A 19,671-nucleotide genomic window follows, 5' to 3' on the forward strand; every position below is an offset into this window, starting at 1 on the left:
TTTTTGATTAGTTAGTGGAAGTAGGTCCTGAAGCAGCCATACTCAGTGTATCACTTATCGGCTAGCTCTATAACTAGCTCGTTTATTTATCTATTCCTGTTAAAGGTGATGCCAGTGAAAATGTCATCACTTCTTTCTTTTTTCTTCAGTAAACAAGCTGTCATATTTTAAGCCAAATGTTAAATTCTAAAAAAAAAATGGCCATGTTCATTGATTATGTTACTAATACTACTGCAGAAAACGTTTCTGTGGAGAATAACTGATGATACTTTAAGAATAGAAGCTGAGCATGGAAAACTTGATGCAGGTTACTAGCAGTTTACACTTTTTATATTTATGAAGCACATTTGGTACATTCAAGTAAAACTTCTAGTCAAAACTAATTATATGCTAATTATAATATTTACCTAATCATTAGGTATAGGGTGGAATATTTAAAATAAAATTTCATATATATATTTTATTAATACAATTATTCTAAATGTAAACAATCCACTTTGCACTTCTTTTACATTTATGTTTGTAAAAGTGTAGAACACTTATGGACAACAACTATAGGGCAACATTTTGACTAAATTGCCAGGGTGTTCAGTAGATCACAGTAGGTTTTTAGATCAGTTATAACAAAAGCAAATTGCAGTCATCGCTTTACATCTTCAATGCATATTATGATGAGTACAATAAATAAAAAAACAAGTTCAATGTTTTTTCACTTGACTTCAAGGCTTGGCATACAACTGCCCCTGCTTCCACACTAGTCGTGAGTTATTGAATTACTTGTAAGCATTATACAGCTTTTTCACTGACTTTTTGTCACAGGTGATAATTTCATGCTGACAAATGGCAATCCTCCAAATGTATTTACTAGCTACACTATATGTTTGGTTCCTCTCAATGTTTCTTCCTCATGCAGTCTCAGGGAGTTTTTCCTTGCCACAGTTGCCACTGGCTTGCTCATTAGGGATTAACTTAAAATGTATTAAAAAACGTATTGCACCTCCAGGCCTCCTCAAACTGCATCAGTCCCTGTGTGGCTATATGAGCGAAAATCTTTACAAGCACTCTTTAAAATATAGTGTAAGAATGGAGCAAATGGGGACTAAATGGAGAATGGGATGTCCAAAGAGTACATTGTAAACACATGTTACTTCTAGCTTAACATACCACTGGTTTGTTGTCTAATGTTTGCACCTGTACACAGTTCAGCCTTTAAATCAAATCAAATTTGGTTTGTGTTTTTACCAGTGGGGGACAGTAATGAAGTAAATGTAATTCATTACTGTACTTAGGTTTTTTTCGTGTATCTGTACATTACTCAAGTATTTCCGTTTGAGGAGACTTTTAATTTAACTTCACTACATTTCAAAGTCAAATTACTTTTCACTGAACTACATTTTGCAAAATCAGTCGTTGGACTTTATTTATGAGCGGATATAAACTGAACTGGTCAAACACGCAGTATGCCTCCAATCAGGGTAGAGCGCGTGCTCTGTTTTAAACTTGCTTTGATTGCCGCTTGGCAGTGGCGGTGACATTAGGTGACATGGGCAGCTGACCAAGCTCATAAAAAATAAATAAATAAATAATAAAAAAAAAGAATCGATCGTTAGTTTTGTTGTTGTTTACCACTTATTTGCACGGTTGCGTCAATTATTACAATGAAGCTGGTCGGGACTTGGTGCACCCACCACCCGGAGAAGTCCCCTTACTCATACACTCTTAAAGGAGAGGCGGGGGCTGGGCGAGATCACATCAATAAGGAGTGCTCAATCCAAATTAAAATTATGGATGATAAAAAGAAAGGATTTAAACCCTCATGAGCCCAATTCAGAAAAAGAGGAAAGAAGTAGGGGGTAACACGTGCAAAAGATGAAGGTGTGTATGCAGCTCTATCACTCATCTGCTTATGAGGTTAGTACAAGCTAATGCATTTAATGAAATAGGCTCATAACTGTATAGCACTTAGGGTACACTGTATTCCCTGCTATGCTTTTATGCATAGAGCAACAATATTGCTTTTTGCTGCATAACATTATAATTTATAGTATGTAGTTTTCCATAATGTGTGTAGCAACAAAACAATTACAGCCTAAGTAATCTAGTTGGATTGTAGTCAAACAGCACTTATTGATTTGGTTGCCTTTAATTGAGGTGATGTCATAAAGGTTTACTGTGATTGTACTGAATATGTCCTGAACTGAGTCCAGTAAGAGGAATATCCATCAACTTAAAAAGTAATATTGCTGTGCCATTTTTGTACTTTATTTGCCAAGCATTTTATTTGCAGACAAATATTCTGTTCGAATTTCATAAGGAAAGATTGGCTATTAAAAACAGGATTAAAGCTTGTATGCAGAGGTCCTGTTTAAATGCCTTTTTAAGCCACTGTTATTAGAATTTTTATCACCATGAAATATAATTGACAGTTTTGCACCATTTGTAGTTAGGTTTATTGCCAGTGCTAAATAATGTCATTAGTATTGTGTTTTAGGTTGGCATTCTTATAGAGTTCATCATGTGAGTATATTCTGAACTTATATCATTGTAATAATGGCTTGAACTCAGTGCATTTGAAGATATACTGTATATAAATAAAATGAATTGAACACAACTGGTGAGCATATATTGAACAAATAAGGTATTTTTAAAAACCTTTTATAGCAAAAATAAACGTAGAAGTTGCACCTGTATAGAAACATCACTGTAGGATCCACCAATGACTCCAGATATGGCAAGTGGCACATCATCATGAATGGCATAGGATCCATCTGGGCACGTATATTCACTGTCATCCACCTTGGTGAGAACAGCCCGCACAAATTCCAGCGACTGCTCCAGTGCGTAGGTGTCCTTTGAACACGTGTCCAGAATGTGAGCCCCCAGAGTGACACCGGGCAAGATCCGATTATCTTTATTGATCTCGTCTAGTGCGAGCAGCATGGCCTCCAGTCTCTGTATCCCTCTTTGTGCATTGATGCGACCACAGTCCTCTGCACCTTCACCCTTCTGATGGACTGGAAAGAGTCCCCCGATCACCAGATCCCCCTCTATGATGATGTCCTTCTTGGCAGTATCGCTGCTATAGCCAGATACTTCAAGAGCCTGTGGGCTCCTGGCCACAAGCAGCAGCAGGAGGAGAAGATGGAGTGGCCAGGAATGTCCTTGAGCTTGGAGAAAGAGAAGCCTCCTAGCCATTGTAGCCAGATACAACACAGAATTCTCAGCTTTTATTATGTGTTTATTTTCCCTGTCCAGCAAATGGTGCAGTGCTTGATGATGCTATGCTTGTGGTCAGGCACAGGTAAGCTTCGGCATTAGTGGCTGTGAATTAAACAGAGAGAGTTATGAGAACAGAGGATATAATTTAGAAAAGAAAATAGCAGGACTGTATTAACATAACTGTGTTGTTAAGAGGAGTGGAGACTTACAATTGCTGCTTATGGCCATTGTGCAAGAATTCCAATCACATCAGAATACATATCATAAAACTGTAAAAATTACATTTAAATGTGAAATGGACTTATATTTTTTATTAAAATGTTAAAAATATAAATAACAATATATAATTCTTATTATTATTATTATTCACAACAATTATTATTGTTCATAAAGGGCATGTGTGTGTGTGTGTGTGTGTGTGTGTGTGTGTGTGTGTGTGTGTGTGTGTGTGTGTGTGTGTGTTTGGCACTGTTCCCTAAGGACAGTGTGACTACTGTAGTGTAAAGCCTGTTTGCTTTAGCTCTGTAATCTAGCTTTCTGAAGAGCCTTTCTATCCAATAATTATTAAATCAACAGCTTCTGTAAAGCACTCAATTCAAGAATTATTGGTATGTTATTGCCAAATAAAATGTAAAGTATCTGGTTACCTCTGCCAATTGCTGACTCTTTTACCCAGAGGCCACCTTTAAAATATAGACAATTTTACTTGAACAAAGAAAAAACCTTTGTTTGACAACATTCATCTCAGGTTCAAGCTTGAAATTGGAAATGTGCAATCCCGAGAATGAAATGAGAGAACCATGTTGATTTTGTATTAATCACTTTGAAGCATGTTTTCTAGAAAAAGTCAATTTAGCAAGCTTTGAACAAACAAAAATCTTAATATTATATACATACACACTGTTTAGAGTTTGGATTGGCAGATATCCTAAATACTGTTAAAACTGCAATACTTACAATAATTTCTTCACAAGCAATACAAAGATTCATACAATAATTTCTTCACAAGCAATACAAAGATTCAGTGAATAGAAATGCTACTGTAACACACAGCTCCAGCATCTTGGGGGTATGTTGCTGTCCCTACAGGATTTTGCATGATCTCCCGGAGGTTTTTTTTCAGGTTTTCTCCAAAACTGGCTGGCAAGAATTGCAACTTCCTAGTGTTCCGACTGGATCCTATTGGTACATCACCTGACCTTTGTCTGAATTTTGATCATGACTTTGCTTTTCCTTTTTAATTATCCTTTCTGCTTAATAAAGCAGCTTCTTTCAACTTACGTATCACATCCCATACATGATGTGTACCCTGACCAAGATAAAGCCCTTACTGATAAATGAATGAATAAACTTATTTGAAGAATTGATTAATATTGTTGTGTGTAGGTTTGTCAATGCCTAAGATGCTAAAGGACTAAGCACAGATCACACTGAAAAATAGTAAAAAGAAATGACAGTTGACAGTTTAAAAGAAAAATGGGAAGGAGACATACAGTACAGACCAAAAGTTTGGACACACCTTCTCATTCAAAGAGTTTTCTTTATTTTCATGACTATGAAAATTGTAGAGTCACACTGAAGGCATCAAGGGCTATTTGACCAAGAAGGAGAGTGATGGGGTGCTGCGCCAGATGACCTGGCCTCTACAGTCACCGGACCTGAACCCAATCGAGATGGTTTAGGGGTGAGCTGGACCGCAGAGTGAAGGCAAAAGGGCCAACAAGTGCCAAGCATCTCTCGGGGAACTTCTTCAAGACTGTTGGAAGACCATTTCAGATGACTACCTCTTGAAGCTCATCAAGAGAATGCCAAGAGTGTGCAATGCAGTAATCAAAGCAAAAGGTGGCTACTTTGAAGAACCTAGAATATGACATTTTTCAGTTGTTTCACACTTTTTTGTTATGTATATAATTCCATATATAATTCCACATGTGTTAATTTATAGTTTTGATGCCTTCAGTGTGAATCTACAAGTTTCATAGTCATAAAAATAAAGAAAACTCTTTGAATGAGAAGGTGTGTCCAAACTTTTGGTCTGTACTGTATGTGTTGATGTAAAATGCTGAAGGCTTGATAAAGGTTGCTGTGTGTACTAGTTAAGCCAGATTCAGCAACAGAATGTAACTAAAATTACAGCAACCAGAAACAAAGATTAAAAAAAGACAAAAGATGAAAGTGAACGCCCATATTTATGTTTCACACTGTCGCTGCCACAAACAGAAATGACTTTAAATCTAATGATTTACCATTAGCAGACATTAAACAATATATTCATATGTTTAAACAACAGTAAAGAGTTCCCACCCAATCCATCTAACTGTCCATCTCTCCTGGCTAATTTTATCATTCAACACCACACTTCACATAGCAAACAGCATTGCAGAAGAAAGGGTGTGTCAGAGACAGTGAGACAAAGGGTGAGATATATGTGATGTGCTGTACATCTTCATCTTTATGAGACCCTATCCACGGACTCATTACGGTTTTCTCCCTTCTCTTTGTTTCCATGGAAACTTGTCAGCCAAGAGATAGGGGAAGAGAGAGTGGTAAAGGGGGGAGAGAAAGATGGTTGAGCAATGGATGAGAAGGCCAATCTGGTCAATGAACATAGAAGTGCAGTCCACTGGGGATTTTAGGATGCCTTGTGAAAAGTGGCTGTTTCTTTTTGCAGGATGTATCTCCTGAACTGTCTCTTTGAATTGCTCATGTATGCTTCCATTTAGAATTTTGAACAGTTTATGAGTACATGTGTGTTTGCAAAATTGATTTGCAGGATAATACTCACTAGTTATCTCTTTACACACTAGAGTCAGGCATTTATATCTTCTTTGACGGATATTTCCTTTATCAGTGCACTATTCTCTAAAAACGTATCTTTCTAACAGAAAAAAAGCAACACTGCTTAGAACTTTTTAAAAGATTAATAAAACTGTAAAAGACCGATACGTAATGCCTGACACACTATTTTGCCAAACCTGATTCACCTGATTCTTCCTGCAATATGTGGTTCTTCTGAAAACTGTAACCACAAAGCTGGAGACACACAACTGTATAGGATGTCTTTGGATGCGGCGTATTAACAGCGTTCACTTGAACTCAAATCTGTTCCAGCATGACAGTGTGGCGTGCACAAAGTGAGCTCCATGATGATATGGTTTACATGGTTTGGAGAGGAAGCCCTTGAGTGGCCTGCTAGAGAGCTCTAATGTGAACCCTACTGAACACCTTTGGGATGAATTGGAACACGGACTGCACTACAGGCCTCCTTACCCCCTACATCAGTACCTGACTTTACTAACACCCTTGTAGCTCATGAACACAAATGTCTACAAGCACACTTCTTCTTCCTAGAAGAGTGAAAGCAATTATAAGGGCAAATTGGGACTAAATATGGAATGTGATGCTCAAAAACCACATACTATACTTATGACCAGGTTTCAGCAAACTTTTGGCAATAAAGTGTATATAAAATAATTATGCATATCACATATGCTTAAATAAAGACATATAATATATTTAAAATATGAAATATGATATATGAAATATAATTCTCCTTAAGCACATAAATAGTTTTTTACACATTCTCAATCAAAGTATTGATATTGGCGAGTGCACCACATGCACATTTACACATGCACAAAAGTGTGTATAATTATAATACTATATAAAAATGTTGAGGAAAAGAAAATCCACACAACACTATAATACTTAATAATACAGAAGACAGATTAAAAGCAACCTTGGACTATAAGACAATCTGTTTATTTATTAAACTTACAGTATGTAACCATGTCACAAACATCATTATATGATATTATGAGTTTAGATAACAGTTTTTACTTACTGATATGAGGCAGTGGTTACCATAATCAGTGATTCTCACGAGTTACCAAATTTGATGCTGTGACAGCTTCCATCTCATAGAATCTGGTCTTTTCTAAGTGTTCTCTTATAATTCATATATATAACATAATAACATTATAATATATATAACATATCGCCAGGATTAGTGCTTGAAAATCATTATAAATGTCATAAAAGGTATATAAAAGGTACAGTTAGGCCCCAAACTTTTTGGACAGTGACACAGTCTTCATGATTTAGGCTACGCATGCCAACACATCGGATTTGAAATGAAACAATTGAGATGCAATTGAAGGGCAGACTTTCAGATTTAATTAGAGGGGTTAAACAAAAATATACTATGAAATATTTAGGAATTGCAACTATTTTAATACAAAGTTACCTTATTTCAGATGCTCAAATAAATTAACATTACCATAAATAAAATGTTCATTTTTAATACTTTGTTGAGAATCCTTTGGAGGCAATGACTGCCTGAAGTCTTGAACCCATGGACATCACCAAACGCTGGGTTTCCTCCTTTGTAGTGCTTTGCCAGGCCTTTACTGCAGCTGTCTTCAGTTACTGCTGTCTTTCTGCCTTACGTTTTGTCTTAAGCAAGTAAAATGCATGCTCGATTGGGTTGAGATCTGGTGATTAACTTGGCCATTGCAGAATATTCCACTTCTTTGCCTTAAAAAACTCCTGGGTTGCTTTAGCAGTATGTTTTGCGTCATTGTCCATCTGTACTGTGAAGCGCTGTCCAATCAACTTTGCTGCGTTTGGCTGAATCTGAGCAGAAAGTATATCCCTATACACTTTAGAATTCATCCGGCTGCTTCTGTCTTCTGTCACATTATCAACAAACACTTGTGACCCAGTGCCATTGGAAACCATGCATGCCCATGCCATCACACTGCCTCCACCATGTTTTACAGGGGATGTGGTATTCTTTGGTCATCAGCAGTTCAAGCCTTCTCCAAACTTTCTTTTTCCCATCATTCTGGTACAGGTTGGTCTTAGTTTTATCTGTCCAAAGAATGCTGTTCCAGTACTGGGCCGGCTTCTTTAGATGTTTTCTTGGCAAAGTCTAATCTGGCCTTTTTTGAGGCTGATTAATAGTTTGCAGCTTGTGGTGAACCCTCTGTATTTTCTTCCATGAAGTCCCTTTATGGTAGACTTAGATACTGTTACACCTACTTCCTGCAGAGTGTTCTTTTCTTTGGTGCATGTTGTGAATGGGTTTTTCTTCACCATGGAAAGGATTCTGCGATCATCCACCACTGTTGTCTTCCGTGGACGTCCAGGCCTTTTTAAGTTCCTGAGCTCACCGGTGCGCTCTTTTTTTCTTAGAATGCACCAAACTGTTGTTTTGGCCACTCCCACCATTATTGCTATCTCTCTTATGGATTTCTTCTGTTTTTTTCATCCTAATGATGGTCTGTTTCACTTCCACTGACAGTTCTTTTGACCACAGCATCAGCTTCCAAACAGAAATGCTATACCTGGACTCAATTCCAGACCTTTTATCTGCTAAACTGATGATGGATTCATGAGGGAACAGCCCATGCACTCAATTTAATAGCTTTTGAGGCAATTGTCCGATTACTTTTGGTCCCTTGAAAAAAAAAGGTGGCTACATATAAGTAGCTGTAATTCCTAAACCCTTCTGCTAATTTTGATGTGAATAGCCTGTGAATAACTGTATTTTGAATATGTTTTGGTAAACAGCTAAAATAACAAATCTTGTGTCACTGTCCAAATATTTCTGGGCCTAACTGTATATTTCATACCATGGCCACATAAAATGCTTGCTTTTTATTATGTATAAGGTGCCCTTTAATGTAATCTAGATTTGTTCTAAGTGAATGTTTCTGTCATTATGTAATCACACCATGACATAAAGCAGAATAACGATTTATCGATAACTTATCATGTTTTAACTTAACTTGAGAAATTACATTTCAGTGACTGCAGTATACTGTAGATATACTGCAGGTTTTATATTATCAACCAAAAAACGTCTATTAAAGCAAATATTAAGTAGAGAACACTTTGCGAAATAGGCATTTGGTATACGTTTGTCACATCAAACATTGATGGCTTTGATGACAATTTCTGCCAAAATGACAGCAATACACATTAGAGTAACCAGAAAAGGCAATCCATGACAGTGTATCTTGTTATCTGTAACACATGGTTGTGATGTGGCTACATTAGACTCATTAGACAGGGTTTAAATGTAGGAAATTGAACTACTCAGTGTAACTTTAGACAGGATTTGTAACTTTTTGACTGTATTCAACCTTTTGATATATATTCAACCTTTGTGACAGCCAGCCAATCTGGCTTGGATTATCTTATTTATATGCAATTCAAGTAAAAAAAAATATTTTATTATCTTTTTTTATCATGCATCTTTCTTATTCCACATCTCTTCCTCTGTGTTCTGTTTTACCAAATGACCATTTTGATCAAAAAGTATTATGTTTCTCAGTCAGCCAGACTGCCTGACCAGGTCACAGGAAAAAAGGCATCAGGAGTAAAAGATGTCTGTGAAGAGGAACATGGGAACAGAAAAGGAAAAGACGAATGAATGTAGCAGGAATACCTATGTGGCAGGTGTGGGTGTCCAAAGTGCTAATCTGTTTGTAGGTTTTTTCAGTGTAAGTCTGGTGTAGACGACAGCATTTATATGATAATCATCTCTTTGAGATGTAAAAAAGTGTCTGGCTTTTTCGCTTAGCGACGAATAAAAGCCGAGCCGCAAAGAACCTAAAATGTTTGTGACTTAATATTGAAACTCAGATTGCCAATCTGTCGGAACCTTTGGTGCTGGCGTTTTGCCTAATGTCACATCATTAAAACACTTTCCTTTCAATATCTTTACAACAGTATAAATCCCTGCACTTCAGATCCACTTCAGTAAATTAATATTATTTAAACTTATAAAAATAAGGGCTTCATTCATGCTTCACTAATTTTGTTAACTTAAGCCTGAGTTAATTAGTATATTTAAAAAAACAGTAATTGCTGCATCATGTACTGTAATCCACTATTCACAGTGTCTTATTTAGGTAAATCCCTTTTACCCACTGCAAGTGTTCTGATTTCTTTTTGTAATCTTATTTATGTGACGAATCAGAAACTAAACCAATATTATATTCAGTCTGAGTTTCCACTTTAAGTATACAGTAAATGTGTTGTCCTGCCAGCTATTATCATATTCCCATTAAATATACAGTATGAGTTATCGTTCTTTAAAGCTGTTAGTTATAAAACAGTAAATAGAGATAAAAGATTTATTTGGCTGTTCTTCACAAATGGTGGTCATTATAGTAAGAGAATGATAAAAAAAATCGAAATGATATTCATCCGGTGAAGAAAATGCTAGTGCTGCAGTTAACTGCCAGTCATTGCTTTCCTCTTTCGAATGGAAAAAGACACGTTTTTACATGTAACACTCATTAAACATCTTGCACTGACATACACACACAGCCACACTGAAAATTTGGAACACTGACTGCACCCCAGGCCTCCTTACTCTACATCAGTACCTGACTTTACTAACACCCTTGTAGCTCAAGAACACAAATGTTTACAAGCACACTCCAAAATCTAGTGGAACATCTTCCCAGAAGAGTGGATTATAGAGTGGAATGGATTGGGATGTGCTAAAACCACATACCATACTTATGTCCAGATTTCAGCAAACTTTTGGCAATATAGTGTATATAAAAGAATTATGCATGTCACATATACCACAGACACATTAAACATTTCTTGCAAAATCGTGTTTTTTGGCAAATTCACATAGTCAGGCAAAGATACATAGATTACACAAAGAAGAACCATGTAATGATTTTGCACAGGAGCTCCACTAAAACATCAGAGCAGTCTAGTACTAGCACTATTACTTTGAAATATGCCTAACCAGCAATCCTTCTTCGCCCAATCAAATGAGAGCCCACTCTTGCACTTAGTTCTATGACTAATTGCAGGACCACCAGGAAGTAGGATTTTTTATCGACATAAGTATTATCGCTGTGCAAGAGCCGTCTTGCTGACGTTAATATGATTGTGGGAGCTCTCTGAGAGGTGAATGATTAGACAGTAGAGTGGGCACTGAAGCAATGGCCTTTTCCCTGCTGCTTCAGTGGAACTCTTCCTTCCCACTCTAACCCTATTTATTATTCATATACTGTAATAACCAAAGACCTATAAACCACTCCATGCTGGGCTTTCCAGTGCTCTTAAATATATTAAAGAAAGCATTAATAAATAGAAAAAAGAATTAATAAATAGAAGTCAATTATATAGATCTATTTGTGCTTACTTACTTGCTGGTTCATCTATTTGTAATGTGTAATGAAGCAAACATAGTACAGAGCAAAAAAACCCTGTGAAATAATTCATTTTAAAAGTTTTCTTGATATCAACTGTTTTTGGGTAAAACAATTCCATATAATTATTAGAATAGGGTAATATTTTTATGATTCTGGTTCTTCATTTGGTTGATTTAGAAGATGTTAAATGAGGCAGTGGGTATAGAGACATGCACAAAAATTCAATGTTAATAATATACACTGTATTTACAATTTTACAATTTACAAAATTGTAGTATGGCCAATTTATAGATTAAGGCTCCCCAGTTTGATCCTGAGCCCAAGTTACTGTCTTTCTGAAGTTTGTAAACTTTCTCCATGTCTATAAGGGTTTCTTTCAGGTTCTCTGGTTTCCTTGTGTCTCCTAAAACATGCAGGTAGGTTAACTGCTCGGCTTTAATTGCCTCTAGTTTTGAATGAGTGTGTGACTGGAATCCTGTCTAGAGTGCATTCTGCCTATAGTTTCAGTGTTCCCTGAATAAGCTCTGAATCCACCATGACCCTGACCACGTGTGTGTATGGGTGTGTGTTCTGTTTAAAATGCATTAAATGTATGAAAAGTAATATTCTTTCAAGCTTCATAGTGGACTTTCTAATGCTTAAATATTATAAGCAGATTTTGGACCTCAACTCCAAATAAGTCTAACAATGTTTGCAGTGTGTTTGGGGAGTCACTAAAGTAATTAAAGCAAATGTTTACCAGTCAGTAAGCCTCCCAAAAAGTACAGCATGACAAATAAAAAACACTTCTACATTACATGTTATGCAAATCCAAAACCTCTGTGAGTTACTGGAAACTGTTAACTTTATTAGCTGTTCTTCTTGCTACACTTCTAAACTATTTTTTCTTCATAAAGTATGTTTTGCTGTTTATTAATTTTATTTCTTTTATTTGTACAGTCATTAAAATCTTTATTAACCTCTTTATCCTGGACAAGGTCAGAGATCTATAATGAGAGTAACCTGAGTTCAGGACTGAACCATGGACCCTGAGCTGTGAGAGAGCCAGGCTTTACCATCACATTTCTTTAACAGTTTGGTTGCTTTTTTCTAATATTAAAGTTTCTGGCTTTATGTTAATTAAAAAATGTGATATACGTGTGAGTTTTTTTGTAATTACGACTTTCTACACCTTATTATTGTATAAATTCTACCAATGGTGCATGCAAATTTGTGAATAAATGAATGATTAAGTTCATCGTGTGCTGCCAGTGGATTTTAAGAAATGTGCTGAATAGATAAATGCCTTAATAAGACATTATTAAGGCATTTCCCCCCCCTCCAAGCTGGGGTTAAATCTGACCTTTGAGCACTGCTCAGTTCTGTGTCTTTCCATTTGAGAAGTTTGTTTTAACCAGATGAAGAAGGCATGAGATGAGCAAAAAATGAGTATGCCACAAGGAGTTAACCTGATTAAGGATGGCTTAGTTTACACAATTTAAGCTATTATTGTAAAAATGCTGAATTATTTATACATGCCCACTGCATTATTTATACTTGCTCCTCCTGTTTTATGAGGAAATGTCTTTATGTTTCAAACCCCATGTGTACAATGTGTTCTTATTGACCTGTTAGAAATAAGTGTTTATGAGCCAAAAGGTAGCCACAGGCTAAATGGTTTTGCCTTTCATTTGTAAAAAGCCAAAGGCAGACGGATGGATCATTTTCTTCTCTTCAGTATGCGAATCAGATTTTTCCTAAAAAGACTAAAAACAATTCCCAGGTACTTAATGAATCTGATATTTCTAATTTGCAATATGTATACTAATTATTGTTTAATAATGATAAATTATTGATTATTTATACTTCCATCCATGTGGGGATTTTTTGCCTTTGCACAAGAATACACACATTTTTACTGAAGGATTCTTTTTGTGGATGGGACAACTTCAACCTAACTCCCAAGAACAGTGGCTAATCAATGACCACTCATTAAGTGAGGGCTTTGTTTTCCAGCTTGTGAGCAGTTAGAGACAGTAGGAGTGAAATGCACCTGTGGTCTGCGGGTTTAAAATGATCTTATAGTATGATGACATGTGTCAAACCATAACCAATGAGAGTATGAATAGGAACTTTATTGGACAAGAAAGAAACAACCAAAACAGCAACAGTCTTCATAAAGGCTTTTATAGACAATTGAATTACACTACAGATTTTTTGACTTGCATTTTTCTCTCTAAAGTTTCAGAATTTCCAAAAATCAGTGCTGACAATAATTTCATATTTAATTTAATAATTAATTAATTCAAATGACCCAAATCATTCAAACATGTATTGTACCTTTCTCTGGCTGTTAACATACATGCACTTTCCCATTTGTTAGAAATGCAGAGGACAATTTCATATTTTTGCACCCATGCACTCTGAAATGCAAGGGTTTATACAGTGTTTATTGACAGTCTGATCGTCTCTCACAATAACATTCTCAGCTAAAGTGCAGCTTTTCTTCTGATTTTATTTACATAATCATTCTAAAGAAAAAAGTAATTGCACAATTTATCATTTATACCAATTTATACCTCTTTTACTGTCCTGCAAATGTTCTCTAATAATCTTGATACAAATTTCAGATCAACTTTCTATACTCAGCCTTTTGATACCTACTGTAGCCCACAGTAGAATGTTTGCCCAATAGCTTAATTATATGATTTAGTATATCTGTTTAGAATCAACATTTTTCCTTTAATTTATTCATGCTTTTCCTTTATTATGTCATCCGTCTGGAGCACCCACAGTCAGATGCCGTGATTTAACAAGTATAACTTATCACTCACTCATGACATTGCAGACTAATCTCGCTAATCGTCTCTGCCATAAAGTAATTTCAGACCAACACCTTATCTATGTTACTAAAGACTCTGTGGATGTTGACAAGACGGAAAAGCTGCTTCTTGCCTTTACTAGACTGTTCCTTGTGGGAATCAGTCATCCAGGTTATGCCTCGAAGTCGGGCATTACTCAGACAAGTCATGTTTGTCTCAGATAAAGAGTCTTTCTTACATGCCATGTGTGATAATACTTCTGACCACATGCTCAGATAAGCTTATATTCAACTAGCCTGCTTAAGAGATTAACACACACACACACACACACACACACACACACACACACACACACACACACACACACACACACACACACACACACACACACACACACACACAAACATGATCGTGAGTGTCTGCTATGCAGTTGAAAGTGATTTCTATTAGGACCAAAGGGGTTTGGGACTTCATAACATGATAAGAGAATGTTCTGCAGCCCCAGTAAAGTTCTGAATTATTTACACCCAAGAATCTGTGCCCTTGTCTGCTGCCTCTAATGCTGTTCAACACTATGGCTTTTAGCTTTTATTTGCTCCCAGAGCTTTCACCATAAGATATATCATGTATGTCTTCACAGGTTTACTAAGATAACAATAATCTATATTTAAATAACGGCACTAATTTGCCTTTATTTAATCACTTGTTGCTTTGTTGTGTATTAGGCTCACATAGGATTTATTATTAAAGATATATGCTGCGAAAAACCGCATTGGTTTTCGTTATTGTTTTTTTTTTGTTGTTTTTTTGGTACTCATTGTCTGTTATGCAGACATCAGACTAGATTAGATCTGTGAAATCTGATGTGAAAAATTAAACAAAACTTGTTTAAACAGAACTTAAGCACTTTAACACACTTACGTTAAGTCAGTAAGAGTGCATTCTGCTTATCGAATGAAAGCACACATTTGTGGAAATCTGTTTGATAGTGGGAAAGACTGGGCTGGTGACATGGTAGACAAGTTGGAAAATCTTTCTGAGATCATCTCTATATGCATATTATGAAATGTTAAAATAATAAATAAACAAGCAACCAAGTAAGCATCTGCAACAATGCGAAACAGTCTATATTACACTTTACTATTATGTATGTTTTGTATGATGCATTATGTACATTTTATATATATTATATATCAGTATATTTTTATAATATACTGATATATAATATATAAAAATATATACATCATTCATTAGATTAAATAAGACCTCATTGTTTGAATGACACGTCCAGGACACAGGAAATGGGTTTTCTACTACTTACAGTGTAAGATAGCATCAGTCTGACTGTTTCTCAGTCTGATCTTGAAATCACCGACTGTTTGCATGATGCCACACAAAAGCAGCTTCCTTTGCACATGTGCATTCGGACACAAACCAAACCTGAGTGAATGAACTATTTCATTCACATCATTTATCTCCAAAGAATGCCTGAAGCGTGTTACTTTTTAAATGCCATAATAATTATTTCAGTCATGCAATAAGAGAATGTCAAGACAGCCTTACCTGATGCGCGGGTCACATGGGAAGATCTTGAAGATGTTGCTTTACGATGGGCTCTCTCTGTGTGTGTGTGTGTGTGTGTGTGTGTGTGTGTGTGTGTGTCTGTTTGCGCTTGTGTGTGTGCGTGCGTGAGTGCGTGCATGCGTGTAAATGTCCTGCGGCTCCTCGGTGATGCTCAGCTTCAGGCTCGCGCATGGAGCTCTTTCCGCTGGGATGGATGGCTGTAGAGGTGAGCGCGCGGAGCTGTCCAAGGTGCTGAGCTGCGATTCGGCTCAACAGAAAGTCTCAGTGTTCACTCCTCACAAGCGCCTCTGTATTTACGCACGCGCAACAATAGGAATATTACTGAATGACATGTCGAGCGCGTGAACGTTCAAAATTTGAGCTAATACAAGACATATTACTCAACTTTATGTGTCTGGTCAGGTTCTGTAGACTGAAAGACAATTCATGGAAAAATGTTGAGTCTGTGGTCAAAAAATGTGGTATGATTTACACGGAATAGGAGCGCATGTTGGCGCGCGCCAAAGAGGAGAGAGAAGGACGCCCTGAGCGCGAGCGCAAACTCTGGATGGTTCCCGACGGCAGTGGCAACGAAATAAAATAGATAAGTCAAATGAAATACCGCTCATATCCATGCAATCAAGTCGCGCTGACTTTGTGTTGTATGGTTTACCTTAACACTAAATGCAGAAAAGAGTTGAAATGCTCTGAGTGGTCCTGGGAAAGGTCGCGCGCTGATGTTGGCTACTGACGCGTCTCGCTCTGTATCACGCCGTCTCTCAGTCTGAGCCGCGTGTCGGAACGCGCGCACTTTTTGTTAGAAGCTCGAGCATCGGCACACCGAGGCTGGTTGGTCAAAAATTAGACGGGACATCGTTGGCATCGCACTTTGGGACAGATGACAAGTTTGGACATGGCGCTGATGGATATGCAAGAAAAGGGGCGCGAGCTCCCATGAGCTTAGGTCAGCGCTACATAATTATGCTCGCTTCCTGTTTTTTTAGTGATGGCCTGCATAATGTATGATGTAAATTACACTACAGGACCCTGACCAGATGAGCTCTGCAGTTACTTTATTGTGGCCTACAGACGAAATGGAAAGCATCTACTATACGTGCACATTATCAAGTCTGCTTGCTCGCATATTTAACTACAAAAACGGTCCTTAGTGTGGTCTTAAAAAGGTTTTGTTTTATTGTCAGTAATGAGAAGAGCCTAACAGTTTACTGTGTAGCTGTCCAGGACGCATGACATCACCATAAGTTTCTAAATGATAACGGTTTCCAAATCAAATCAAATCAAATTTTATTTGTCACATACACATACATACAGGGTACGACATGCAGTGAAATGCTTTTTACGACGGCATGAGGGAATAGGATGGGGAGAAAAAAATAAATAAATAACCCAAGAAAAAGAAGGCAGATAAATAGAGTATAAAATATATAAAACATAAAATATATAAAGATATATCTGAGAAAAAAGGTGTAAATACAAGGTATGCTTATGACAGTAAACAGTAAATCAGTAAACAATTTAAGGTGGTTTATGTGATTGTCCTTAAGTGTCCGTGTGTGGTATGGTGTGGTATAAAGTATAAAGTGCAATGTGCTGTGAAAGTCCAGAGCTAAATTGACAGTCCAGAGTTTAAAGTGTCGTAGTGCGAAAAGAAAAATATGTGCAGAGAAAAAGTGTGATATGGAGAGAGTGGACCAGTTTTTAGATCCTAGGTGTTTCCTGGTTCAAACTCCGAATGGCCTGGGGGAGAAGCTCCTCCTCATTCTCTCTGTGTTCCCTTTCAGGGAGCGGAAGCGTTTCCCTGAACGCAACAAAGAAAAGAGTCCATTGTTGGGATGGCTGAGGTCCTTCATAATCTTTCTGGCCTTAGTCCGGCACAGAGTGCTGTAGATGTCCTGCAGGTTAGGGAGCTCGGTGTGGATGGTACGTTCAGCTGAACATCATTTACCTTCTTTACCAGGGTGTTGGTGTGACAGGACCAAGACAGGTCCTATGTGATGTGAACACCTAGGTACCGGAAACTGTCCACTCTCTCCACTGGGGTCCCGTTGATGTGGCCCACCACAACAGTGTCGTCAGCAAACTTGATGATGGTTGTGAAGTTGGAAGTGGCCACACAGTCACATGTGTACAGTGAGTACAGCAGGGGGCTCAGAACACAACCCTGGGGAGCGCCAGTGCTGAGGGTGAGGGTGGATGAGGTGTGTTTTGCAGGGTGTTTGTGTATATCATTACTCCTAACCATCAAACTAAAGAACTTATTGTAGAAACATATCAGACTCTAAATGCTTAATAATGCCCTAATGTTGATAACCTGAACTACAAATTGCATAAAGCTCCTTAATGGTATCCACTAGACATAACTTTCTACCACTAGTATATAAATCAATTACCAGCAGAGACACACAGGTACCAATACAGTTACAAACATTAAAAACAATGCAATTTCAATTCTAATAATTAAATTAATTACAAATTCTAAACAGGTTTCTATGCAGGTTCACATATTTGTCACATATTTGCCATATATTTAGTCTCTAAATGTTAACAGAATAGTGTGGGAAAATAAATAACGTTTATGGAATAACAGCTTTGTAGATGGAAAGCTTTGTTGATAAGAGAATCCATAGGAGAATAGTTTGCAGACTGGTTTTAAGCTGACAGAAAGGCTCAAGTAATGCACATAACCACTCTACAGCTTTGGTAAGCGTCTCATCATTTTTAGGCTATAGAATTTTAGGCTACATTGAAAGCTAAGGCTTTGAGTCATTGCTCAAAAGATCAGCGGTTCAAGCCCCAGCACTTTCAAGCTGCCACTGTTGAGCTCTTGAGCAAGGCTCTTATCCCTATCTGCTCCAATGCTGCTGTATCAAGGCTGACCTTGTGCTCTTACTCTAATACCACAAGTTACGATTTTCTTCTTTAATGGGTACAGGCATAAATGAGCAGTTGTACTGGTGTTCCTAAGAAAGTGACCAGTAAGCGTATGTCAGTGGGAGAATATAACTGCAGTGTTGCTCTAAATCTCCAGTATAATTTTTTAGATTAGATTCAACGTTGTCACTGTGCAAGGGACATGTACAGAGCCAATTAAATCCAGTAATATTCTGAGAGCTCTGATGTAAGGTAGGAGTACATTCGAGATTGTATGCCAGTTAACATCCACATGCCCACCTATTGACAGTTTGGAGTTGCCTGCATCAATGGGGAGTGGAAACTCTGGAACCCAGAGAAAATCTGATATTTCATGCAGAGAGAAACCCAAGGTCAGGATCGCATGTATGCTAAAACTTTCATTGATTGTGCAATAATCAATGGAAACATGGACAGATGTCAGGTATGTATCAGGGTTAATAGCCAAGTTTATTTACTGAAAATCCTAAAGAAATATAAAACATTTTCACAGTTTAAAAACTGTCCCTATTATAGCCAAGTTTGTATTTTATGGTAATTTGTATTTTATATTCATTACCTATGTTTTGCAGATCAAAAACCATTTGCTTCTTTTGTGCTAAAAAGTGTTAGTCACCTCCCCATGGTGATGGAAAACAAACAGATTTGACATGCCTATCAAGCATTATTTATTGTAGATGTGCTTAGAAAGTAACCGCTGAAATCTTCAGTACAAAATAGATCAGTCTAAGTTTGTTCAAAAAAATGTTACCTTATAGCTTCAGAGTAAAAAAAAAAAATAAATTAAGCTGTTAACATAACTGAGCACTCAGAGATTGAAGAGCCCCTGCTGACACAACCACTAGGCCTTTTCAACCCGCTGCTTTTTCTATGCATATAAGTTGCCGCTGATTACACAATCAATAGATACGAGTCCCACTGAGGCAGGCTGTTGGGTAATGGTGTAAATATTGATTATAGTTGGAAAT

The 19,671-nt window shown here is 37.1% G+C and overlaps 1 protein-coding gene across 2 annotated transcripts in view; it reads right to left on the reverse strand.

The window, feature by feature from the left end:
- grm2a (glutamate receptor, metabotropic 2a) overlaps positions 1-16,670 on the reverse strand; it is a 39,128-nt gene extending 22,458 nt beyond the window's left edge. The window contains exons 1-3 of one of the 2 annotated variants that reach the window (XM_046859339.1): positions 16,179-16,670; positions 15,773-16,080; positions 2,686-3,321 (exon numbers count right to left, since the gene is read on the reverse strand). In XM_046859339.1, coding sequence (XP_046715295.1) covers positions 2,686-3,195 — 510 coding nt within the window. In that variant the 5' untranslated portion in view covers positions 3,196-3,321; positions 15,773-16,080; positions 16,179-16,670. Of the gene's footprint in view, positions 1-2,685; positions 3,322-15,772 lie in introns of both variants that reach the window. The other variant, XM_046859331.1, reaches the window with a different exon arrangement.
- Between the last annotated feature and the right edge of the window lie 3,001 nt (positions 16,671-19,671).

The sequence above is a fragment of the Silurus meridionalis genome, chromosome 1, assembly GCF_014805685.1.
Source record: "Silurus meridionalis isolate SWU-2019-XX chromosome 1, ASM1480568v1, whole genome shotgun sequence".
In the NCBI taxonomy this organism is placed as follows: Eukaryota; Metazoa; Chordata; class Actinopteri; order Siluriformes; family Siluridae; genus Silurus; species Silurus meridionalis.